The sequence below is a fragment of the Sminthopsis crassicaudata genome, chromosome 6 (assembly GCF_048593235.1).
Source record: "Sminthopsis crassicaudata isolate SCR6 chromosome 6, ASM4859323v1, whole genome shotgun sequence".
Lineage (NCBI taxonomy): Eukaryota > Metazoa > Chordata > Mammalia > Dasyuromorphia > Dasyuridae > Sminthopsis > Sminthopsis crassicaudata.
In genome coordinates this window covers 149,454,090-149,480,878 of record NC_133622.1, presented here as the reverse complement: position 1 = coordinate 149,480,878, position 26,789 = coordinate 149,454,090, and the positions used below count along the sequence as shown (strand labels likewise).

The following is a 26,789-nucleotide window of genomic DNA, read 5'->3' as shown; positions in this document are numbered from 1 at the left end:
GAAGTCTTCCAAGCTTAAGAGATTGTTTACCTTCTGATTCAAACTCTTAGCTCAGAGTTTAGAATGTTTTGCTAACAGCTCTCTCCTGGGAGAGAAGTGGTGGAGAAGTTTTAGTTTGTGAGATTGGTAGAGAGTGTTAAACTGCTTAGAGAAAAGGGGGCCTTATGAGTTTGTTCACCATAATCTCTGTTTGCAATATCAACATTTCCACAGTAACCAACTAAGCTTGATGTCCTCAGTGGACAGTCAAGGAAAAAGAAATAAACAATAGAAATAGCTGAAGCCTCAAAGAATCTGTGCTTTATCTTAGCTGAAGATCTTCTATAAATACCTTCTTAATGACAAGTCTGGAAAGAGAATTCTGGAAAGTATATTAAAAACAAAATTTTCTAATTCTTCCAAGAATTAGAATCAAAGTAGATTAGATCATCCCCTCAGTAAGCTTTTTATAGTTTTTTCTTTTCCAGTTTTCCATGCTTCATAAAAGACCTTTGTATGAAAATTACTCCAATCTTCAAGCACTTGATCCCTGTTGACATTTAAATGTTTCCTTGATGCTTTACTCAGCAGCTCTGTACTTCCATTTTCATTCTCTGTGATCACATAAATGTGGTCACTCCTTCTACCACTTTCCATCACAACTCATCTACTACTTTTCCTCATGTGCAACTGCTGTCTATGCCTTCCCATAAATCTTCCATATATTATCTGAATTAAATACTGGACTCTTTCCTGCAGGTATAATTAATATTATGTGGTTTACAATTCCACGCTAAGCTAACCACTTATCACTTTCATTATAGGTCTGCCCCATTTCTATTTTTCATCATGCATTTCCTGGATGCTATGTTTTAGGCTAATTTTTGTGTGACAAAAAATTTAAAAATTGTACTGATTTAGATACATTCTGTATATAAAGGATTGACAGTAAGTGAATTCTGCATGGGGTACTAAAGATATAGTGGATTGATCCCTAAAGCATTTAATTGGCAGAAATATAATAGTAATTGAACTGTATTTTGAACAAGAAGGGGAATGAGAGATATGTGTCTGCACTATTCCCATTCTGTGGCATGGCAAATGGTGAAATGGCCTGAATGAAATGTGAAACGTAGTCAGGTCTGATCTATGGCCAGCTAGATACTATGGACTAGCATCTGCTAAAGGGCAGGAATTACCAAGTTGAGTAGATTAAATCTTTCTGGAACTAAGGCTTTCAGTGGTCCTCAAACTTTTTAAATAGGGGTCCAGTTCACTGTCCCTCAGACTGTTGGAGGGCCAGACTATAGTAACAACAAAAACTCATATTCTGTCTGTGCCCCTCAGCCCATTTGCTATTATCCAGTGGGGTGCATAAATGTCCTCAGCAGGCTGCATCTGGCCCACAGGCTGTAGTTTGAGAACCCCTGGGCCTTAGATTGGGGAGATCCAAGTGGGAAAAAGCCTGGCTTCAGTGGTGTCAAATTAGATAGCTAGAAGGCTTTAGTCAACAAAAATTGTTATAAAAAAAGCTAATAAGTTGGTTCCATTTTCCATCTATCATCTTCCTTATAGGAAAACAATTTCTCCCCTTTTGTTTATATGTCATTGGTAAATTCCTGGTGATTCTGGTTTCTATTATCTCTCAGAGCCCTTTACATACACCGTAGATACAAAATTAAAAACAAAATTCTCCTGCTTTACAGTTTTAGAAAAATATAAATCATAAAATTCCACCTCTCCTTAGAGTATATGTTAGGATTTTAACTGAGGTCTTCCCAACCTCAGGTCAATCCCTTTAACTACTGGGCCATGTAGCCTCTAAGACATTACTAAATCTTGACTAACTTGAAAGATTTTAAAAACAAAGCCTATATTCTGTGCCTTTTATCCTCCACTATCTGTGGACTACCTGTCCACTTTTATCCTTCACAACTGGTTTGCAAAGCTCTCTGTATTATTTCATTTTCACCTGTGAATAGGTGTTCTGATGTCATTTCCCCCATTTTATAATGAAATTGGGACATAATGCATGAGAGATGAACTAGGACTTTGGCTTCAAGCCCCAATCTTGTGCCTAACTTGATGTGTGATGTTGTATACGTTGCATAACCTCTCTGAATTTCCTCAGCTATAAAATGAGGAATCTGGACCAGATAGCTTTTAGATTCCTTTTACAATTCTTTTGCAAAGTCTAGAATTTTAATGGGAATGTTCCATTAAAAAATTAGGCTGAAAATAATTATATTTTATTAAAAAAAAAAAAAAGAGAAATCAGTAAAATATATACATATTTCCTTATACATATGTATGTGTATATGTATATAAATTTATGTATGTGTGTGTGTATATGTGTGTGTGTGTGTGTTTCATAGCATATATATTCTTATGTCCTAGTTCAGACCCTTATCTCCAGAAAGAGACTGTAATTGGTCTTCCTACCTCAAGTCATTCCCCATTTTCATCGACATATATTTGCCTAAAGTATTGAATAGGACCATGTTATTCCTTCCCTTCCTCCATTCAGTTTCCCAGTTCAAGATCAAATATGAAGTCACTTGTGTTGATATTTAAAGCTCTTCACAATCTGTCAGGCCCTTTCTCCCTTTCTAGTTTCCTTAACCTGTAATTCAGCAATACTATCCTGCCTAAGGTTGCTAGCTCTTATCTTAGCACCTTGTATTGACCTTTCCTATACCATCTGCATTCCCTCTCCTCCCCCTGACAGTTGGAACACACCCTTCTGACCTTTACCTTTAAGAATCTCTGGATTCCTTCAAGATGGTGCTCAAATTCCACCTACTGCTTGGGGCTTTTCAAGTCCTCCCCAATGTTGCTTCTAAAGTTGCTTTATATCTGTTTTCTATATGTCTTGTAGGTACCAATTTATTAATGTGTCTCTCCATTCATGTATTCCTTGATGGCAGAGACCACTTCTGTCTCCTTTCTAGCACTTAACTGAGTTCTTCTGAATCAACAAGATCTAACAAAAGTTGGATTTGTAGTCAGGATTTGGGTTCAAATCCCAGATCTGCTGATTCTTCCTGTGATTATAGTCAAACTCACCCAGCACATCATGTTTTTGTCAAATGATAAAGAAAATGGTCTTTTAAATTTTGCATTTTTCTAGGCAAAGGAAAAGAGTTGATTGGCAATTCTGTTTGTAGGCAAACATATGGCAAACATAATTTTAATTGGCCAAAATTAAGCTAAAGATGAAAATGTAATTACTAGTGAATTGTGAGTCATCATAAGCACATTTGTATCTGTATTATGTTTCCCACACCTGCTTTAATTAGTGTATCCTTTCTTATGATCCTTCTGTTATACATTTCAGATGTCATAAGTTTGCATACTTTGTGTGGAATTCCTTTAATCAATTTAGTTATATGCTTGTATCACACTGTACCTAGTAACACTAGCATTGTTCAAAAGTAGTGTGTGCATTTATAAAAACAAATGGAACATATATAGTTCGTAAGCCATAGTAAAAAGATTGATCCAATTTCCTAAGGAAATCAAGGCCACATTTTGGGCTCTGGAACATAATAGTTTCCTATATCCTATTTGAAATCTGACAAATATGCTATTGATCATTAAAGTTAGACCTATTAATCCTTCTATCCTTTACTCCCATAGTAGCTTTTTGCTTTACTAAAGAAATAATCTTTTTATTGGGATCAGGCATCATCTCCATTCTATTTCCATTCTATAAATTTGCTTTTCATCCAATTTTACTGGCTCGCATCCAATCTACTTTATTGATTTAAAGTTTCTGTTTCTTACCATTGGATAGAGAATCCAACAAACCTCAGAGTCAGGGAGAGTTGAGCTTGTCTTGCCTATGACCTACATTCTCTGTGTGACCATTGGCTAGTCTTAACCTGGAATGTCCCCTAGGAATTAAGCTCTTAAATTGCAGAATGATTTTGGATCTGCATTGGTAGAGGGAGTTAACTTCACTGAGTATTCCCCAAACATAGGTCTAGATCAAAATAATAATTGGTTTGATATTATCTTGGCACATAGTGCATAGTAACATTTTCCTTTGGAGAGAATAGTAACACATTTGGCTTAATAGATTGAAATTTAAAAAGCTTTGAAAACCTTAATAAATTTAGATAGAAATTTTAATTGATTTGTGGCAGTTTTTCCTATCTTTCTAAATGTCTTAGTTTTAAACATTTCTATCATTTATTGCAATGAATTTTTTTTTGTTTTTAAAGCCAGTAAGATCCATCATTTGAATTATTGTTGATAAGTAGGAGTACTTAATCTAGGGACCTTGCACCCATTCTAAAAAAATATATTTAATTATTTATTAAACTAGATTAAAATTAATTTATTTAATTGTTTTAAGTTTTTTAATGATATTTTGATAACTTCATTATAATACATTTAATTCCCTTGTAATCGTATGTATTTTTTATTATAGGTTTTAAAAACATTCTGAGAAGGTGTTCATAGGTTTCTCCAAAATGACAAAAAGGGCTCCAGGATTCAGAAATATGAAATGTAAAGGCCCCTACTTTCTAGGTTTAGATTTTTTTGTGGTCTTTAACTGAAATCCACTAAAGAGATTTCCTTCTTCCCATATCTCCCCTTCCCCCCAATAGTTAATAACAACAAGAATACTTTCTGCAAAGAAAAAAAAGATTAGTTTCTACTATGACACTGTGTTCCAAATATTTCCTAAATTCCCTATCTAGATTTTATTTGCATCTTCTTATTTTCCCCATGATCAAAAGTGTACATAAAGATCATGCTCTAGTATCACCTTCATATCCTATTATCAACATCTCATGTCTTTTGCCAGTTAACCAGTTATTGTTCATCTTGAAATATTGGATTAAATGGTGTTGGATGCATTTTTTGGAGTTCCTTTTAATAACTCAATTGAAGGGTAGCAATATTTTTGCCATCTATTGATGGTCACTGTTTTCATGAGTTGTCCCTAAAAAAAGAGCAAGAGAAATTAATCCTTGGAAGACTTCCTAAGCCACTCTCCATATATAATTTATGACCTTGTTTTATAAGTTAATTATTATTATTTTGTTTCTAGTGTCATTGAAATTAATGTTATCATACCTTAGCTCATTGGTCACAGATTCCTTCATTCTTTTTTACACAAAATTCTCAGGGAATGATTAATTTTCTATATCATTTTTAAGTGATTTAAGAATTTTTCATAATTTGCATTTGTTTTTCCCAGAATTTAACACTATGATAAAATCTAAGCTATACATTATAGAGAGAGGCCTGGTTTTCAGAGATTTGCCAAACTAATGAACAGCTAACATTTCCACTAAGAATTGAACTTAACACCAACAATTTATACTTTATTTGATCTTACATATCAGCAGAATGGAATGTCACTGTGCTTTATTCCTAACTAGACATACAAATTTGATATTGTTAATACAATTTTCAAACCTTGGAAACTAAAAACATTAGTACAGAAAGCATTGGAAAACCAATAAATACATAAGATGATTCTTCTTATGTGAAAAATTTGATCTGGAATTACCTTTTCAAAATTAATAGTATTATTACACTGAAAAAAATGTAGCTCTCATAGAAAGAATGAACTGGGGGGAAATGAAAGAAGATGATTTATTGTGAAAGATTAATTTTAGAAGATTATTAAAAATTTTAGAAGTATAGCTGAGTTAGTTCAATAATTACAAGAGGATTTCCATAGCTGATCTTACTCATTTAATTAGAGTTTGTACCAATGAAATTTTATTTTTAAGGAGAAAATTTATTGAATACCAATGTGGAATATTATTTATCAAGCAAAAAGCTAAAAAAACTAAATCAAGTTTAAAATAACTGAACTTTTTATTCATGTAAAAGAATCAGTTAATTTTTGGATTGTTCATTCTTCATTGGTGACATAGTCATAGAAAGTAAAGTGTTGATAAAAAAGGAACCAGCAAGTGCTAGATGTGGTACTAACATCCAGTGATCCCTTCATGAATAGTGAACACATTTTTCTTATAAAATTGAAGGGATCAGTATCACTAGATGAACAAATATTGTGCATAACTTTTTAGATATTTAAATAGCTAAGCTTAGGTAAGTTGAGTTGTTTAAGCGGAGTAGGCCAAGATGTGACACCCATGAAGAGATAAAAGAGCTCATCTCTCTCTGTCTCTGTGTCTGTCTCTGTCTCTCTTTTTCTCCTCCTGTCTCTTTCTCCATTTTTCTTTCCCTCCATTCTGCTGTGTCTTTTTGTCTCTTTTTCTGCCACTCTCCTTCGGTATGTGTGTGTGTGTCGTGTGTGTGTGTGTGTGTGTGTGTGTGTGTGTGTGTCCCTTGCCCTCCATATTGGCCATGTTGTTTTTGGAGAGCTCAAACAATAGGAGACATTGCTAAAGACATGTACTCCCAACAGATACAAATAGATGCAGTCATTTAAAGAAGAAGCAACTTCCATGATCTAGGCTTTGGCAGCAAAAAAAAAAGAGAATCAGTTATGGACTCCAGAGAGTTATCCCTGGTAATCAAAGTAAAGCAGGTGAGGTAAGCAGATCCTGGAAGCCCCCTTGAGTAAACTTCACAGCATAGATAATACATGCAAGGGAAAACTTTGTGAGGACAGTACTAAGACAAGAAATATAATGGAAACCTAAAGTATTATCTCAGTGGTAAATTGATTGCTATGGCTACACAAATTCCATAATGTGTATCTTAGTATCATTATGTTTTTCAATTTGTGCCAAATTTTCTCATTGATGTAGACAGTAATTGTGGGAGAGTCTGCCTTGGTTTATGGGGGAGGATGATATTTTGTAGCTCTTTTTTTATTGTATTATATCAGTAAATAACTTTATATTCCTAATTTTGGCTCCTTCCTAGCTTTTCAGATTTTTTACACCTTCCTCTATTCTACATAGCTTATAATCCAATGACACTGGTCTCCTTGCTCTTCTCATAACCACTCTGTCTCCCAGCTTGGAACATTTTCATGCTTGGAATGATCTCCTACTCATCTTTATCTTCCAGCTTCCCTAGCTTCCTTCAATTCTCACTTTTTGGAAGAAACTTTTCCTAATCCTCCTAAATCTTAAGGCCTTCCCTCTGACACTACCTTAAATTCATCTTGTATATGTTCTTTTTTTATATCTATTTGCATGTTGTCTCCCTCACAAGATTGAACTCCTTGAGATTGGGAAATTTTTTTTTTTGTTTGAATTTTTGATGCTTAATATACTAACACTGTAGGTGTTTAATGAATGCTAGTTCACTGACCCTAAAATAAAGAAGAATCTTTGTGAACTTATCTTGGCTAATAAAGTCTTTACAACCAAGATTTGCTCATGTAGCTTTACCCTTTGCCATTAACACCTATGATAGCGCATAAGAAAAGAACATGAGATCTACTTTTTAAAAATCTTTATTTATTTATTATTTGTGTTTTGCTTTCCCAATTATAACAGCCAGAGCCCCAGGACTTCATAGTAGGAGTTGAGTCACTCACTGTAAACAAATGATCCGAGGAATCAAAAAGGATAAAAAAAAATCCAATTGATTTTCACCTGTTCCAGTTGTAATAGGCTAGAGTTCTCAGGTCTCTGAGGAACAAGGAAGGAGAGGGCAGACCCCCAAATATTAGGTAACTCCCCAAACTAGAGTAAAAGAAAGAGGCCATATCTTCTGGGCAAGCTTACTGTACTAGGTCCTAGGTATACAAAGACAAAACTGAAATACCCCTTGCCTTCAAGAAACTTATTATCTATCTGGAGAGACAAATACATATATTTAAAATGTATCCAAAATAGATACTAGTCAGTTTTAGTGGAGAACTGGAAGATGGGGGGTGGAGATGAGGAAATGGTGTTTGAGCAAAGTCTTGAAGGACACTAAAGATTCTAAGAGGCTAATATGAAGAGGTAGAGCATTCTAAGAATGGAGAAAGAGTGTCATGTATAAAAAACAATAATAAATCTCTTCTGGCTAGATCATAGAATATATAAAGAAGAAGAAAAGAATAGAAATTGGTGCCAATTTGTGAAGACCTTTGAATGTCAAATGTAATTTATATTTGAGATATATTGGAACCATTGGAATTTATAAGGAAATAAATAGTTGAGTCAGTGAACCCATACTTGTACTCCCCTAATCCATAGCACTAAACAACACAGTCCTAAAATGTCCTTTATTCACATAATTGTCTGTCCAAATTATTTGCAACTGTTTCATTTTTGCTTATTTATTACCCTGTGTAAACCCTTGTTTTTTATTATAGTTCAAATGGGTTTAGGTAAAATTACAAATTAAAACTGATATCGTAAACTAGCATCATTTTAGTTATTGGTTGAGTGAGGGGGTCTTAGCAGAAAGAGAAATACTGTTAAAACACACAAAAGCAAAATAAATTTGTTCTTATGGAATTGTTGGCATTTCGATATATAATCTGCAAATTTTCAGTGACTAGGTGCTAACATATTGACTCTAATGTTAGCACCTAGTCACTGAAAATTTGGGGGGAGGGGGTGAGAACAGTAGGTTTTTGTGTGAGAGAGGAGACAGAGACAGACAAAAAGACACAGACACACACACACACACACACACACACACGCAACCCATGTCAGGACTTGGAATTTCACATTAAATGATGACCAACTTCTCAATGAATGATATTTTTCTGAGAAAGCATTAAGTAGCACTGGAATTTAGAACATTATCCATGCTTCAGAGAATCTATCAGGTGTTGGCTTAGAATCAATCATTTGTCTTAAAGTTCCTCAAACTGCCAAGAGGCTTAAGTGACTAACTTGGCAGACCCTCATGTATGTCCCTAAGCAAAATTGCTCAGCCAAGATCATTAATATCTATTCTGTGAGTATAGAATATGAGAAATAAATATAAGGAAAAATATTTTCTGGTTCCTAGATAAACTTATCACAGAAGTAGTAGCATCTTTAAAAGGATTAGCAAGGGAGTGCAGGTATAGACAAAAAAAAAAAAAAAATCAGGACACAGAGAAAAGTAACAATTGTCATAGGACTGGAAAATTGAAAAAAAAAAAAAAAAAGACACAGCTACCTTTCATAGAAAAAAATAAAAATTCACATGAATCTTTATTGGCCCTGAAGTCAGGAGGACCTGAGTTCAGATCAGGCCTCAGATACTTAACACTTCCTAGCAGTGTATCCCTGAGCAGATCACCTCACCTAAATAAAAAAAAATAAAATAAAACAAAATTTCTAGTCAATAGGAGGCTGCTGGGATGAGGATAATGTTTTTCTTCCTTCAGTGTCTTTAAGTTTCTTTTCTATTTGAGAAGGTAAATCCTTTAGGATGATGATAAACTCTGAGAACTAAAAATTTCTGATTATGTTAAGATGACAATTGAACCAAGAAATTTAGGGAAGAAAGTAGACAACAAATCAGTTAAAATATTTTCAAGGAAGCAGTTAAGAATTCTAAAAAGAGTTCAAAGGGTAGAGGTAATTTTTTCCCCAGTCTTCTCTACTTTCCAGTATAACCTGGCTGAGAAGAGATTTTCATAGCTATTACTTTAGAGATCCAGATAAAAAGATAACAGAACAATTGGTTGAAAAGTTGGTTTTTAGAGAAAGCCAGTGAGAGGCTTTATTTATCACAATGCCTCCAGAAGATTGAAGGCTGGACTACAGGTGGCCCTGAAGATAGCTCTATCTGATGAGGACCACACAGAAATCTGAAAAGGCAAGCTGATAGAAGAAACTGAAAGGACCTCTTTTTTTCAAAGGAGAGGTTTGTTAACCACAGAGATTCCTGATATCTTCCTTCCCATCATTAGATGGTGAAGGAAGCCAAAAGAAAAATGTTGAAAGAACATGAATTATAACATTCTTAATGAATGTTTTCGAGGACATTAGGTAATCCTGAAAAGAGTTGGAGTTAACAGGTAACAACCACAAAAAGTGTTTTGAGTATAAGGAACCAGCAAAAAAGCAATGCCTCGAAGGGGAGTTGGGGGAGGAAGAATAAGGAAGGGGCAAATTCAACTCAGAATGACACAACAACATACATAGAAGATATCAGCAACTTCATACCCCCAGAGACATTAGTTGACTTTCCACATGTGCCCTCGTCAAGCATTTTGAATATACTTCATGTGTATGTGGCCAAATATTTCCCATATTCCCCACTTAATTCTTAAAGGTATACAATTCTTCCAATTAGTATGTGAATACTTATTATAAAGTAAATTCAATATTTATAGGAGACTGGATATTACATTGATTAATTGTAATACTTTGATTAAAAGCAATCTATTGATATATAGTATTTATATATGGTCTGTCATACTGATGAATAATAAATCATTGGGGACTTGTGAGCTATAACTTTGAGAGGATTCTAATATACATAAAAACTTGAACCTGCAATGGCTTAACTGGGGGTCAAAAGTGAGGTTGTCCTGAAGAGTTATATATACAGGTGTTCCAAAAATCTTAATGCAATTTTATGTTTTAACAGCTTAGAAAACTTTGTTGTTGTTCAGTTAGTTTAGTTATATTTATGTGAATCCATTGGGGTTTTCTTCATAAATATATTGGAATGGTTTTCAATTTTCTTCTCCAGCTTTTTACAGATGAGGAAACTAAGGCAAACAAAGTTACTTGACCACAGTCCACAGCTAGTGTAGGGCCAGATTTAAACATGGGTCTTTCCATCTTCAAACCCAGAACTTTATCCACTTGCCATCTTGTCATTTCAGTTTAAAACTACACTGGGACCTTTGGAACAGACTGTGTATACTGAAAGATTGGAGTGAGAGGGAAAAAAAAATAGAGGAAAAAAGAAAGTACTCATTTGCAAAGGACAAGTCTTTGCTTGCCCATGTGGTGTGTCTGAACATACATAAATTAAAAACAAAAAAGACAAACCAACATGTTTTAATAGTCAAAGTTATGAAAAATTTTTAAATAGAGCTGTATCTTATTTTCCAATTAGCCTCTTTTTGTGTTGACAAAGTACATTTTTCTTTTTTTAAAAAAGTGTCTTTCTTTCATAGAATCTGAGGTTCATGGGAACCATAGTGGTTAGCTACTATGACCTTCCACAATTTTGATCTAGCACTGATTTTTTTTTTCTAGTAACTAGTAACTATTAACAATTTTTTCTAGTAACAAGTTAACCCTTTGCTGGCACCTGGTATGCATGAATGTACCTACTTTACATTCATGGATTTAAAATTTAAAAAAAAAGAAAGAAAGAAAAAGAAAAAGAAATGAAGGGTCACTTTTAAATAGGCTAGAGAGCCATTTGTTAAGGATACTATTTATTGCAGACCAAGTTAGACTAGATAACTTCTAAGATTTCTTAGGAGGTACTACTCTGAGATTATATTTGAAAGGATCTTAAAAACAATCTAGAAAACTGGAATTTTATGATAAGATCCCTTGCAAATGAATATCCAACTTCTTCTTGAATCCCTCCAAAAAATGAGGATATTAGTACATAGTAAGATGGGGGCACCAAGCTCCAAAGAGAGTAGCACAATGATATCAATTAAAAGTGTAGATGACTTTGTACTCTAACAGGCATGAGCTCTGCAGCACATTCCATGATTACACATCACTTTATATGTGGATGACCATGTATGCATGTGCCATACATTAGTCCTATTAAGGACTTCACTTATAGTGTAGATATTTATTATGGAGAAAGTTCAAGATTTATGGGAGATTAGAATGCAGCATTTTAATCCTTTTAATGACAGGAGGTAAAGAAGGCTTCTAGCTGATTTAGTTCCCTGAGCTGAACTTTTAGGAAAATATGGTTAGAGTTCCTACACCATAGATAGACATAGATGGAGGTTCATCATTGACAAAAGCAACCTAATCAATGAAATTACAAATCCACTTGAGAGTTTTAAAATGTGTGTTCCCAATATTTGCTTTTAATACCATAGATCTATTTAAATGTGATCTCTGGATCATGTTTACAAAATTAGTTGTCTAAACATTTATAAGAAGTTTTCATTGTTATTATGTTAATTTGCATATATAATAAAGAAAGGAAAATGAGAAAGAAAGGAGAGGAGAGGAAAGGAAAAGAAGTTTCCAATTATTTAGAATGTTTTTTAGAAATAAAGTATTGACATTTTCTAGATTATTCCATTGGGTATCAAAACATGTTTATTTTAATCATTTTTATAACAGGTGACTCCATCTTAATTCCATAATGTGATTCCACGTGTGATATTAATGAAATGGATTACCTGGGTGACAGTGTATAATCAGGCTTCACTTCTAAGAAAAACTGGGTACAAGTCCAACTAATGACATAAACTTTCTATGTGATTATGAGAAAGCCATTTTTCCCTTAGTGTTCTGGGCTAGCCTCTAAGTCTATTAAACATTACAGAGAAGGTGCCACCTGCATTGTTAGAGGGATTTCTTCACTTGGGATTTCTAGGAATTTGATATATTTAAGGAATTGACAAATCCAGTCATTGTCCCTAGCACTATGTTTTAGTGACTGTATGTGTGTGTTACATGTCTTCACATATATAGGCAGAAAGACAGAGAAAATATTATGCAAAATAACTATTGTAACTAATGGACATAAACATTTTCAACATAATTTAAGTGTGTCAATAAGTGAATAAATTATCTTCCTTAATACCAAAAGTACTTAACATAAAATTGTATTTTTAACAGCTCTGATCAATCCCTGGGAGTATATAAGAGAGCAATTTTAAAAGGATGAAAAAATCTCTATATAAGATCATGATACAATGAATTGTGATTAAATGGAGCAGTGAGAAAAGCTGATTATATTTGTGAAATTGTTCAATGTGTTTTTTTTTTTCATTATCATTATCTATTTACTGAATGAATTAATTTATCTCCCTCTCCTGTGCTATAACAGAGTTTTTCCCCTCTACTAGCCATTTCTTCATTTTACACTATACATCATTATATATGCAGCTATTAATCTTGTCTTTCCCAACTAGTTTTAAGTTTAATGGATGATTAGACTATGTCCTATAGTTATTTCATATCATTTAGTAGAACTTGAACCTGGGCTGAATCCATGATAGGTACTCAAATATTTGTTGAATGAATGATTACTCTCAAAATAAATGTGCTTATATAAGGTGCTTATAAATAAGATACTTCCTAATGATGCTTGGAAATCAGTGCTTTAAATAAAGAAGAACTTATTTGTTCAAGAGCAAATTGATTCTAGAATCAAATGGAAAACTATTTAAGAAAAGAAACCATAATATATAATGTGCCTGCATACACCACATATATAATATATTTTATATATGCCCATATTTACAAATATATATATATACACAAATGTATCATCTTTTTTTCTCCAATGTATAATGTATATAATAAAATATATAAATGCAATTACATAAACATTTATATTATTATTATATTGGAATACTGTAAATATAATAAATTTATACATTAAGGAAAAAGACCCATTTTCTCAAAATTAGGACCATATCTTGCCATCTTGCTTGGACAAAGGATAGTAAGATATGTTTAATGTTTGCATTATTTAGACACTGTTAATTGATTTCATCTCGTTTGTTAGTATATGTCATGATTGGCTTAGGAATTTACATATATTATTTTATTATGTAATTAAATATAACACACTAATCATAAATATATTAATATCATGCCATGGTTTATTAATGTTACATAATCATATTGCATAATATATTATATGTGTCTGTGTGTGTGTGTATGTGCATATTTTCTGGCTCAGGACCAAACTGATGTAAAATGAATCAAATGTTAAATTATCTTATTATCTCATTTTACAGATGACAAAATTGAGGGATGTGTATGTGTGTGTCTCTGTGTCTATCCCACAGTGATATGGGAGTGATGATATTAATAAAGGCATCCATTATTGAAACAGCAGTGACTACTAGAAATTATTTAATAGGACTAGCAAAGAACTCTTTCTTCATTTTGGAGTGTTTGGGGTCATTATGCTATTGTTTTGGTTTTGAAGGTTTTACTTTTTTATTGTTTGTTTTTGTTTTTAATATGCAACTGTGGCATTTTGTCTTTACTTCAAAGTTGTAGAATATAATGACTTACTGCAGAAGTACTGTTGCAAAAGTCTGGTCATCTCACGTTATAAATTGAATCATGTCATAGGAAATAATATCCAAATAGATACAGGATCTTGTTTTCCATTTATTATATCTTGTTGCTTTTACATCATTAAGCTGGTTCTAAAATTGCAGTATGCCTGAAAATCACAGAGGTTATTTCTGATCACAGAGTTATTATAGACTAAGGAAGAAGGCCTTAATTTCCCATTTTCTCGAATGGACTATAACATACCATCATGTTTTGATAAAGGATAGTAAGATATGATTAATGTTTACATTATTTAGAAGCTGTTAGTTGGTTATAATTGTTTTGCATTGGCTTGCAGATCATATCATAATTGTGTGTTAATGGTATAAATGGTTTAAATAATATTTCTGAGAATAAAAGAAATTTGCAATGTTTATATTCCTGGCCATTCATAGAATAAAATGAGCTGTACATTGAAATATAAAAGCAAAATTTGTGAGGAACAATTAATTTTAAGATTAAAGCAATTAATTTTAAAATTTAGCTGCTTCTTGGACGCTTAAGAAAAGGCAACATGGATGGTAAAGGAGATTCTCCAGAGTCTCCTCCAGGTCTTGGCACCTCTTTGTATAACAAGGAATAGGAGAAAACCAGAATATTCTTTCCCTCTCTCTCTCTCTCTCTCTCTCTCTCTCTCTCTCTCTCTCTCTCTCTCTCTCTCTCTCTCTCTCTCTCTCTCTGTCTCCCTCTTTTTCTTTCTTACATTCTTACACTCTTTAATTCAAGGAAGTAAATTTTAAGAGTGAGATTTTAAAAGCATGTTGAATATTTATACCACTTACTATAAACTGCTTGATTGAAATATATTGTTTAAAAATGAAAACTCTTTATGTAGTGTCAAAAAAAAAGGTGTAGTGTACATGAAAATAGGATAGTCCATGTTTCTCCTCCTCCTTTCCCCCCAAAGATATTAGAGTGCTTTGCTATTTCCTTCTATTAAGGCAGAGGTTTAGTGAATATCCTAGAGTCACTAGTAAATGTCTGAGGCTGGATTTGAACACAAGTTTCTCTAACTTCATGCCCAGCATGCTATCCACTGAATTTTCTAGCAACTTCATGACACTGAGTAATGTTTAGGATAGTATCAAAAGGTAAAATATCATAATAATATCAAACTAGCATAACATATATATATCACTATAGATATATCCTTAATTTCATTAATTGGATTTCATGAAAACCTGATGCTAGAACATAGGGGAGAAGCATTTACTTCCATAGAAACAATGTTATTATTGAGTGATGAACTGAGATAAGGCAATTAAAGCACTTTTGTAACATCAATGAGCTATAGAGAAGCAAATTATTATGATTACATGAAGATTCTAACAATGTGTCAGTTAATTACATTATTCATGTATTACATTAGAACAGTAACAGCATAATGTATTTATATATTATTTCTACCTAATATTATGGTAACATTATAATTACTACCAAAAGAAGATGTTATAATTACTATTACTTTGATATTAGGTAAAATCGGTTTCCAATATATTATATAAACCATGAATTGTCATTATGTGAACTGATGCCTATATGTTTCCTATTGTCAAGATTTATCCATCATTATGGTTTTGTGTTTTGTTTTGTTTTGTTTTGTTTTGTTTTGTTTTGTTTTTAATGAGACACATAGGATATATTCATTAGTTTCCAGAATGCCTGAAATTATGTTTTTCAGTTTTAAATGCATATAATGGATAAGAATATTTCTAACAGCATGCTAACATTAAAAGATTTCATTTAGTTTCAACTGTCTTTAACAAGCTTAGAATTGTTTCCCAAGCTTAGAATTGACAAGTCTGAGATTGTAGGCTTGGATACAGAACATATTTGATGATGTATTTGCATCACATTCCAAGAAACTTAATGCCAGTTTTCTCTGAGGTACAGTGTAAGGTCAGAACACATTTATATGATTATAATAATAATAATAAAATTAGAAATAAAACATTTCTTCTCATATTGGCTTCAAAATCTGAACAGCATTTTCTATCATTTTCTTTTATGGAATAACATTCTCTTACCATTTAACAGATTGACAAGTCTTTTCAAACTATCTCCACACAATTTCTTGCATCCATCTGGATTCCTGCAATCACAAACATGGTCTAGTTCTGGACCTCATCATTTCATGGTTGGACTACTTCAGTAATCTTCTGTTTGGCCTCCCTGACTCCACTGTCTCTTTTACAATTCATTTGCCTTGGAGAAGCCAAAATAACAAAACACACATCTGAATATGACATCCTCTTCCTCAAAATTCACTAATTACGTATACCTTTCTTACCTCTAGAATAAAATACAAATTCCTCAAACTGAAATTTATATTCTTCTGCAGCCTTTCTGGTCTGATTACATATTAATTCCTTATCATGTTCTCATTTCTCACTAGCCTCATTGTTCAATTTGATTCCACCATCATGCTCCCCCTTTCATCACCCTGAAACTCCTCTTTACTGATTTTTCTTCAATTTTCATGTTTATATTTCATCAGTAACATCATCTGTTTCTGCTCCCTGATTGGACAGCTTGTGGGCAGAACAAAAATTTCTTGCAAAAGTCTCTGCTCCTGTTGTAATCTCCTTTGTCAAAGTGATCTACTGCCTGGAATAAATTCCCTTCTCATCTTTGGGTCTTCAAATCCCTAGATTCCTTCAAAGCTCAATTTAAGTATCTCTTCATATGTAAGCTTTCTTGATTGCCCCATTTCTCAGAATATGTTCCCTTTTAAAGTGACTTTGTGTTCCTTAATACAAATTTTAAATTCATTACATATGCACATGTTTCTTCCAAGCAATATGTTGTCCTTTTAAAATTATATTATCCGTTATATAAATTTATAACTGAAAGTTATAATTTCATGCATTCTGAAAATTAATTAGCACATTGTCAATAAGTTCCTACAGGCCAAGAATAAATGTCTTTGTATATGTAGGAATTATTTTAAGTTTTGGGTAAAGAGTGATTAAATGGAACATAATTGAATCAATTTATAATATGGTATTTATGTTAGTACTGTATGCTCTTAAAGCATGAGCTTCTTCCAGCTAACATAGACATGTAAATTATGGTGCCTAATCCATAGTCATCTGTGCAAATTAAATACTTTCTTAGGATATATTTTTTTTAATAATTGTGTATTACTTCTATTTTTAAAGAGGTCTCACAATTCTTTTGTCCATCAATCATATTAAGCTTCTATTAAATACTTGCTTTGTTCTGGATGGTAGTTAAATACAAAGAAAAAACAAATCAATCTTCTCTCAATGTGAATTATATCTTATGACATAAAGCAAAATGTGCATGGATGAGTAAATGCATGATATATGCAATGTAATTGCAAAGTAATTTAAGGCTTGAGGTGAAATGGCACTACGCAGCTGAGTGGATTATTAAAGGCAAGAATGTGACAAAACCCAATTTTGAAGGGAACTAGATTCCAAGGGGCATGGGGAAGATGGGTTGAATTCTAGGAATGAGGGAAAGCCTGGACAAGAATGGGGAAACCAGAGAGGGAACAGAGCATGAGAAGACCCTCAAGGAATTCAGTTTATCTGGAATATTGAATGTTTTAAACTATTCATTCTTCCTAGCTTGTTTCATCAGTGAATTTAAGTTAACTTGTCTTCATAAAAGTTCCTTTTGATATTGGAGTTTACACATTAAATATTCTGGTTTTCATATAGATGAATGGACATTAACTATGGTTGAATCTGTCTCTTTCAGTTTGTGGGGACATCCATGGACAATTTTTTGATTTGATGAAGCTCTTTGAAGTGGGAGGCTCTCCGGCCAACACACGATACCTCTTCTTGGGGGACTATGTGGACAGAGGGTACTTCAGTATTGAAGTAAGTTCCAGTTATCATTGTTCCTTTGACCAGAGAACTGGCAGCACTACCCATAGCAAGAAAAGGGAGGGATCCTCATCTCACCTAATGTTCACTTAACCTTGAAATGACAGGTTTTCATGGTAAGCCTGCTTTCCCTTTGGCATTCTTTCTAAAGAACTACTGAGAAAGGAGATTTATCTCAACTTTCCTGCAGATCTTCACCTCAACTGGTTCCCTAATGTAAAAGCACATTAAAGGAAGGGCAGAAGACATTCCTCCTTTGTTATAAATACAGTCTCAATTTTGCTTAAAGAGTAATTTGCTTCTCAATAAGTTATTTTTTTTCTATTCTTACTTTACATGTATTTGGAAGTCTCAATAATATTACAATATTATATTGTATATAATATTATATTTGCAAATTATATAAGAATATACATTATATATAATAAATATAATATACTATAATAATGTAATTACTAAAGTAATTATAATTAATATTATATTCTTCGCAATGACTCTATCTTAAAGTTTTATTTATCCTTATGTGAGTATTTTGTTAGTCAATAAATATTTTATTAAGCTTCTACTATGTGTCAAGTACTGTGCTAAGACAATGGATATACAAAATGAAGCAAAAAGCAGTCCCTGACCTAAAGGAGCTCATAATGCAGTAGAAAAGCTCAAGATTCAATATTATCTCACAAAATCTCTCAGCTTTTGCTCTTTTATTTTCATTTGCCTTCATTCAGTGGGAGTGCTTCAGTGAGTAGTTTACCTCCTCCATCCATGTCCTAAGTATGCAATAGTTTACAGAAGTCATGAATTTCTGTTAAAAGAAGCAATATAGTACTCACGACCTTATTTTAAGTGCTATCTCTGATGCTTACTACCTGTGTAACACTAGGCAAATCATAGATTCCTTTGGCTTCAGTTTCTTCATCTGTAAAATAAAAGGATTGGATAAAATGTTGTCTAGCAGCCCATGTTTGGTAAAGTAATTATAAGTCCTAAAGTATGTCAATTTTGGGTCAATAGGCCATCTTATGCACTAAGAAGAGTACAGTTATACATGTGTTTACACTTTACAGTTTGTGATTTTTTTTTTACAGTTTATAGTTGATATATTTTTGTCTTTAGGAGTATTTGTTAATAAACAGAGGTATGAAACTCACTCTTAGGTAGTAAGCTATCCAAATAACTTCCAGTGGAACAAAACTAGATCAAAATATAATTGGGAAATCTTAGCAAAATTTAAAAAAATAATAATTCCAAGACAATATAGATAATATTAATTTACAGTTTTCTATGCCAAAATGCAGAGACAGAGATTTATTTCTATTTCATTTTGATAACACAGGACTAGAGTATTAAAAAAAAAAAAACACTAAAATGAAATATTTTAACTACCTTTGAAGACAGATCCCTACCTAATGACCCTTGATTGAATACTTTATTTGAAATCATTTGAATATAAGGCATCTTTAAAGTTAATATTAATTCAAGCGTATTACTTAACTTTATGTAAGTTCTACCATAAGAGATTAATTTTCTTTAAAAAAAAAAAAGATATTTTTCACCAGGAGTAAAAATTAATTTTATACTAATATTATATTTTTACCATGTTGTTGTTGTTAGGAGTCTTATTTATTCATTTTTGTTGTTTGTTCAAAATCTCCTTTGGAGGTCACATCTTAACTGGGCTATTAGGTACTTAGAAGAAATGAATAATTATAATAGAAAAAAAAAACTGAAATAATATTCTATTCACTCAGTTAAGCAATTAGTTGAAACAGCTACTGTGTACAAGGTATTGTGCAAGGAACTGTGGTGTTGGAGCAGTACAATGAAATACAACACGTGGTACCTTAAGGAATGTACAGGTTGATGAAGAGACAAAGCATGTAAGGGAAAGTTAAGTAATTCTATTATTTGTTTCTAATGGGTGGAACCAACAAGTTTTCATGCTCTTAAGTGAAACTGGTATGCCAAGCATGCAAGGTTTTGATTTGAAAATATTATTAATATCCATTGTAAAGTTTTTACAAATTACTTTTAAAAAATTAATTAGTATTTCTTTTTTTCCTCCTCCTCCTTCAATTGATAAAAGAAAAAGAAAATTCTTGTAAGAAATATATAGTCAAGAAAAACAAATTCCCACATTTAAAAAAAAAAAAAACAAAAAAAACCATGGGTTTCAAGTGAGGAGATAAGGATACAGCCCCAGGGAGAAAGCTGGTAGAGGCCTAAATGAGATTTATACAAACTATTGCTTTTCAACTCCAATTCTGTCACCTTCAAATTATTTGGCCCAGAGGAAATCATTTTTATCTTTCTGAGCCTCAGTTTATTCATCTGAAAAGCAAAGACCTAGATTAGAAGTGTTGGCTGTTCTCTGAAACATGCCTTCAGGGCCTGAATGAATCTCCTCCTTTATCAGAGATGGAATCTAGACTTTCTGAAGATACTCTAATCTTGTTGGACTTTGTTTTTCCTTTCTAGAAAATTAATCCTCAGTTAGCTAGGATAGAATTAAGCCCTATCATAGGACAAAAAATACCAGAGGAAGGGACACAATCAACAAGCATTCATTAAGACCCTATTACTTACTAAACCCCGAGCTAGGCATTAGGGATAAAAAGAAAAATAATAAAATTAACATCCATTGTAAAGGAGCTGCCAATATGCAGAAAGAACACACTTTCTTCCAGCTGTCTGATTATCAATACATTTAAGAAGGCCATGGACACCTCCATTGGCAGGAGGAGAGCCACTAAAACTAAAACATTCCTACAAGGTCTCATATTGACATAAAAAAGGTTAATATTGTTTGTGGGTTTTTTATATTCTTATTTATTTCATTAAATATTTCCCAGTTCACATTTTAATCTGGTTTGGATCACACTTGGGAGTGTTGTGGGCTGCATGTAGCCAGTGGGCATTGCATTCAACATGTCATTTCCTGTACTCAGTCTTATCTGAGTCTTATTCTTAATTTTGTTGAGCATCCTAAACTGTTTAAAAGAATGTAAATTAGCTAGTTGGCTTATTTGCCATCAGCAGCATTTCTTTCTTCTTCAATATCTCTGCTAACACCTGATACATGAGAAAATGATAATAATAAGAGCACAACCCAATTATGACCAGCTCTCTCTGTATGTATATTATACACATATGTGTTTGCATATATATGTATATATATATATTTATATATATATAATATACAGATTATATGCAATATTCTCTTTCTCTCTGTATGTATATATGCATATGTATGTGCAAGATATGTAATAACCATTTACTATATGCTTACTTTAACTTGTACTAGTTTTAGGATTTTTTATAGTGTTGAGAAATTCTTATCAGGAACTTTTGTCCTAAATAAATTATGAGTTGCCGCCCTCTGTCTTTATATTTTCATAGGCAAATTGGATGATTATGAGTAGACAATAATATTTTCGATTCATTTTGCAGCAAATCTCAGAGGTTTCCTGAAGTTGCTTTAGATTTTCCAATTTGGCTTTCCTAAGGTTTGAAGAGAAACACTTGAGGTTTAATTTGAATGGAATTTGTCCTAGAATTTTAGAGCCTAGTTTCATGGCCACAGATAGCCCTTATAGACCCTGTTTCATGGGGGTTTTTTGAGCATGAGTCTCAGAGACAGACTATCATCATAGAGGGGAAGTTTTAACACTGTACCCTAAATTCTCCACACTTTTTGATTTTTTTTCTTTCTTTCTTTCTTTCTTTTTTTTTGCCAAGATCAAGACTCATCCAGAATAAACTAAAGTTTTGAAGTTGAAGAGAGATTTTATTCCTTAGAATAAGTATGTGTGGTAGTAGTAGCAATGGTTTTAATTTTAAGTGTCCTAATCCATTTCACTTTGAGTATGTATTCTAGTTTGGTTCCTAATTGCAAATAGAGGTGTTTCCACCCATATCTACTCTTTGATTGTTTAAATTTCTAAATGGAGTTCACTGACTCTCATCCTTTCAGTCACTAACTTGCCTTTGGCTTAAGAGTAAGCTGATTTTGTAGCAGCCTTTATAAGCTCTGGGCAGATTCTAGCTCTCAGGGATATAAACTAAGCCAGAAGCTTCATTTATGTTTAATCAGGCAAGGTTGTGTTATTTATTAGTTATGAAGTCACATAAACTGGAATGGGATGTGATGTAGAAGGTGATATTCTATGATTCTGAAGTAGAACATTAGGCAGATGAGCACAACAAATAATGTGGGGAAAATAAGATAATGACTGGGATACAAAGAAAGACCTGCTATGCTAGTTCTCATAGGATTCTGTTATTCTGTTTCCACTGGATTTTATCCATTCTTCCCAAGTGAGGGAATATCTCTGAGAAGCCATGTTTCCCATTCTTTTTTTTTTTTTTTTTTTTTATTGACTGGCATCTCTATCAGTGAAACACAGCTATACTTCCTCTAGTCTTCAGAGCATTGAGAGTTATTTTGGGATAACCTTGTTAAAATATTGTGTTTTCATCATTTAAATAGAAACATCTTTTCTTAATAGCATTTTAAGTCAAAGACACTTCATTCAAACCTACTTCTACTGATGAGGAAGCCCCCAAACTCTTAAAATCTCTTTGGACTCTGCCTCAGGGAAGGGACCCCATCCCAAGCACTTTTCATCCTTATCTAAAAACCCATTGAATTCTATTCAAATTCTAACCCTGGCTGAAACCCAGCCCAAAACCAACCTGGGACTCCACCCAGTAGCTCTTTCAGATTGTCCAAAGCCCCTCTATTATAAAAAGAGCCAAACTGGAGTCCACTCTTTGCAGAGGTCCCAAACATGGCATCCTTACACTGGCCATGTCAAGGATTTCTGCCCACTGGAGCTCAGGCTCTGGAGTCCTTTTATCTCTACCCTCAACTTTATTAACTAGACTTTACTTCCAAACCCCATAATAAACCTCTTTTAGCAATCTAGGTTTTTGAATCTGTAAATCCCCTTTAGGGGACTCTTGTGCTGCAACTAGACCTCATTTAACTCTGTATCCTTGCGCCAAATCCAAAGGGGAGCTCTATTTGACTCCCTGTACCCCGAACCTGCCACTAGACCTCAATTAAACCTAGTTTCATTTAGGTACCCCTTATCTAGTTCTCATCACTACCACCTGATGCTTGTGTAACTTTGGACAAGTCATTTAATTTTTCAGAACTTCAGTTTCCTTATCTACAAATGAAAGAGTTAGAATCAATGAAGTCTGACCCTAAATCCATAATCCTTTCCTTATTGTTTTATGTTCTTCCTTCTTCCAAAAGTATTTAAAGTTGGGAATAAAATATCTGTTGGTTATGACCTCTAAAGAGGGATTAAATTTTAGAAGAGGCTTTTAAACTGGAATAGAAGCTATTTCAAATGATGGGTAAAAAAGTCCAAGAGAGAAAAATGGGCAAGTGAGAGGAGTTTGGCTAAGTTTCCTCCCAGGTACAGTGGAACTAACTATTAGAGAAGAGACAGAAGGGCCATGGGTAGTCCTTCCTGCTCCCATAGCAGCCCAGATAAAAAGGTGATGATGGAACCCTAGCATTTTCAAATTTGAACTGAGGTAGAAGCCCAACACATGAGTTGGAATGGGAGGCAGATTGTTTTCAGTTTAATTAAAGCAGAAGCTGGATGGCCTGATAAATCTAAAGTCAGGAAGACCTAAGTTAAATTTTGGCCTCAGTTTCAGTGTCTGGATTTCCTCTTCTTTGAAAGGGAGATTGAACATACCTCTTGGAGTTGTTGAGGGAATAAAATAAGAGATTTTTAAGATGCTTTGTGAATCTCCAGGTACCATGTGAAATGTTAGGTTTTGTTATTGTTCACATATTGGTGTGTCCTTGGGACTAGTCCAGAGGCAATGGTTCTGAGAAGGGGTGTGACTAAAATGGATGAATGCTTGAGTATTTCTATTCTTTATACTTGTTCATAATTCATTTTTAAATTATTACTGTAATGCTATCTTACTATAGATTTGTGAATAGAGAGTTGTATGGAGAAAAACAGAGACTGTTCTTAGCCTACCCAGTGAATCACTGGTAAATCTGGATTCAAATGATGCCTCAGAAACAGTAACAGAGCAGAGAGAATAATATTAATTTATCAATTTTAATAAACATCCCTGAGTGGGTAAAGCTGAGTCAAGGCAAAAGCTTTTCAGTCACCAGGATTGTGCGCAATGATTAGAGATTAATTTATCCTTGTTGGGAGGAAGGAAGAAGTATCTGGAACAGACTACTGCCCATATTCTAAGGGTAAGGGCCAAAGAAGGGATTAAATTGTCCTCTTTTGTTTTTTACCTTTAACCTAACATCCAGATACTCACAGCAAGTACAGAGGCTACAATATAATCCTACAGTCCTTTTGTTCCTATATTTCTTAGTTTTTCTTTCTCCTTTTCATTTCCCTTCCTATCTTTCTTCCACTTGAAACGCATCTTTTTTTTAAATTGCCCAATTCAAAAGCAATGAACAATTGTACAATTAATATTAGTAAATGTGTTAAATAAAATTTTAGATTATTATTTTAAAATATTTAAAGAAAGATAAAATAGTGTAAAGTTACACACACACACACACACACACACACACACATATATATATATATATATATATATATATATATATATATATATATATATATATATGAAATTAATAAAAAAAATATTTGGTTTAATGTACCTAACAACCCATATTCAAATCATATACTTTTATTTGGAAATGAAGAGAACAGTGTTTAGTTACAACCTAAATTTGTCTGGATGTGATTCCTACTAAGACAAAAAGGGGGATAGGGTGGTCTATCCTAATAACATCTAAATTCTCTTCAAGGAAAAACCATTCACTGCCTCTTAGATTGTACCTGTATGATAACAGCACAGCCAATTGAGTCAGTGAAAAAATTAGGCAACTCAGTTGTTTAGTTGCTCAAATGATTTTTTTTTTCTTTCACTTTTGTAATGATTGTAATGATTCTTTCACTTTTGTAATGGCTGGTGGAGACATCAAAATTGTTATTCTGCAGTGGATGTGTGACTTCATCAATACAGTTGTTACCTCTAACCATGCAGATCACTTCCCATTCATACTTGCGCATTTTTGGCCACTCATGTTCATAGAAAGGCGTTACTACTTTGAAAATGACCAAATTATACTTGTATTCAAGAACCTTTCCTCAAAATTCAGAAAATCCCCAAGATTTTATTAATGCTTGTTTTACCGTGTAGGAGTGTCAGAACTCAAGATGGAAAAGTAGCTGTCCATCGGAAAAAAAAAAAAAAAAAAGTTGTCACTAGCAACAGAGTCATACCAGATGTCAGGAGAGACTTCTGGCAATTCTGGCACATGTCTACCGTGTAAATCTTATTCTTGCCCAGGACTTAACATGCCACTACTGAAGTCTTGGTTGTGTTTGAGATTCTAGGCTATGTTTGGTAAATGGTTTTATTTTATTTTGATACTAACAAGAAGAAAAATGAAATTTTAAAAAGAGTAATTTAATCCTCATGATGTCATAAGCAAAAATGTTTATGGCAAGTTATATATTTTTAAATTCTCCAATTAAAAGAAACAAAAAATAATAATAAAGAAGAGGTTATATGAGTTGTCTACTCAGAATTTTTTTTTTTTTAATGGGCAATATAGGAACAGTTGAAAAGTGTATTTCCATGTGAGACTTTGGGAAACCAGCTATGAAAGTGTTACAGTAATTAAGCCCAGAGGTAATAAAGGCATATGATAATGTCAAAACAGGATGTTAAACCAGCCTGTGAATTTTTAACATATGGCAAAAAAGAAAATGTGATGCTTAGAATGTGATTTCTTTAATAACATTTGACAAAAAATTTAAAAGCCTCCAATCAGAGTTTTAGCAGGGAGAGAGGTTGCAAGTTAAGCTTCAGAAGAAGTTGTGGTATTTCAAACCAAACCATATATTTTTTTTTCCTCTTTGGGTTTTGTCAGTAGATGACAAAAAGCAGAGTTTTTGTTAAGATTTAAACACAAAATAAAAAAAAATAGTTAATTTAAATCCCCTAGTTTAGAGTTTTACAATTGCAGCATATGGTATTTTGAACTGCAAAAGTTCTCCTCATTGATATTAATAACAGCTTATAAATATCCATATTGAGATGTGATCTACAAATCCTGTGAAATATCATTAAAATCTTTATTAAAACATATGCACAAATACCCAGGAGGACACAATACAAGCAGATATTCAGAAGGATGCTTAGACCAAAATTAGGGTGTGGCCCACTAAGATGAAAAGAATCATTTGTATGTAGCAGCATTTACAGCAACTGTATCTGCTAACCAAAATACAGACTCTTTGGACTTGCTATGCAGACTGCACATTTGTCACAAATGGTGAAATTAATTCACAGTGAGATCAATGAGTAGTGACAAGTGACATAATTCAACATGTTTATCTCCTTTTATTGTCAACCATAATCATTATTTCAACCATTTCTCCTCTGTAAGAGGTAATACAATGGAATTAAACATATATGTATCCATTCCATGTCATTTATATTTCCTATTGGGAGTTTAATCATAATATGTTTGTATAATGACTATTTCTAATCAATGCATGAATATTCTATGTTACAAATTATTAATCTTTATAGACAGGACACTGTTTCAATTAATTATTCTCTTTTGCAAATGAACTCCCAAAATTGAGATTGGATTGGATTGTTCTAAATTAGATGTTTATATTATTGTTGTTGTTATTGTCATTTTAGCATAAAGTTAGTTATCATTTGCCTTACACACTTTATTACCCAAAATGCTATTGAGGCGTCAAACAGAGATAGTTCATTGTAGTGTACTGTGAGCCCAGGA

At 33.0% G+C, this 26,789-nt stretch overlaps 1 protein-coding gene across 3 annotated transcripts in view; it reads left to right on the top strand.

Annotated features, from left to right (window-relative positions):
* PPP3CA (protein phosphatase 3 catalytic subunit alpha) overlaps window positions 1-26,789 on the top strand; it is a 336,565-nt gene that overhangs the window by 227,563 nt on the left and 82,213 nt on the right. For all 3 annotated transcript variants that reach the window (XM_074276298.1, XM_074276299.1, XM_074276301.1), the window contains exon 4: window positions 17,829-17,953. In XM_074276298.1, coding sequence (XP_074132399.1) covers window positions 17,829-17,953 — 125 coding nt within the window. The remainder of the gene's footprint in view (window positions 1-17,828; window positions 17,954-26,789) is intronic.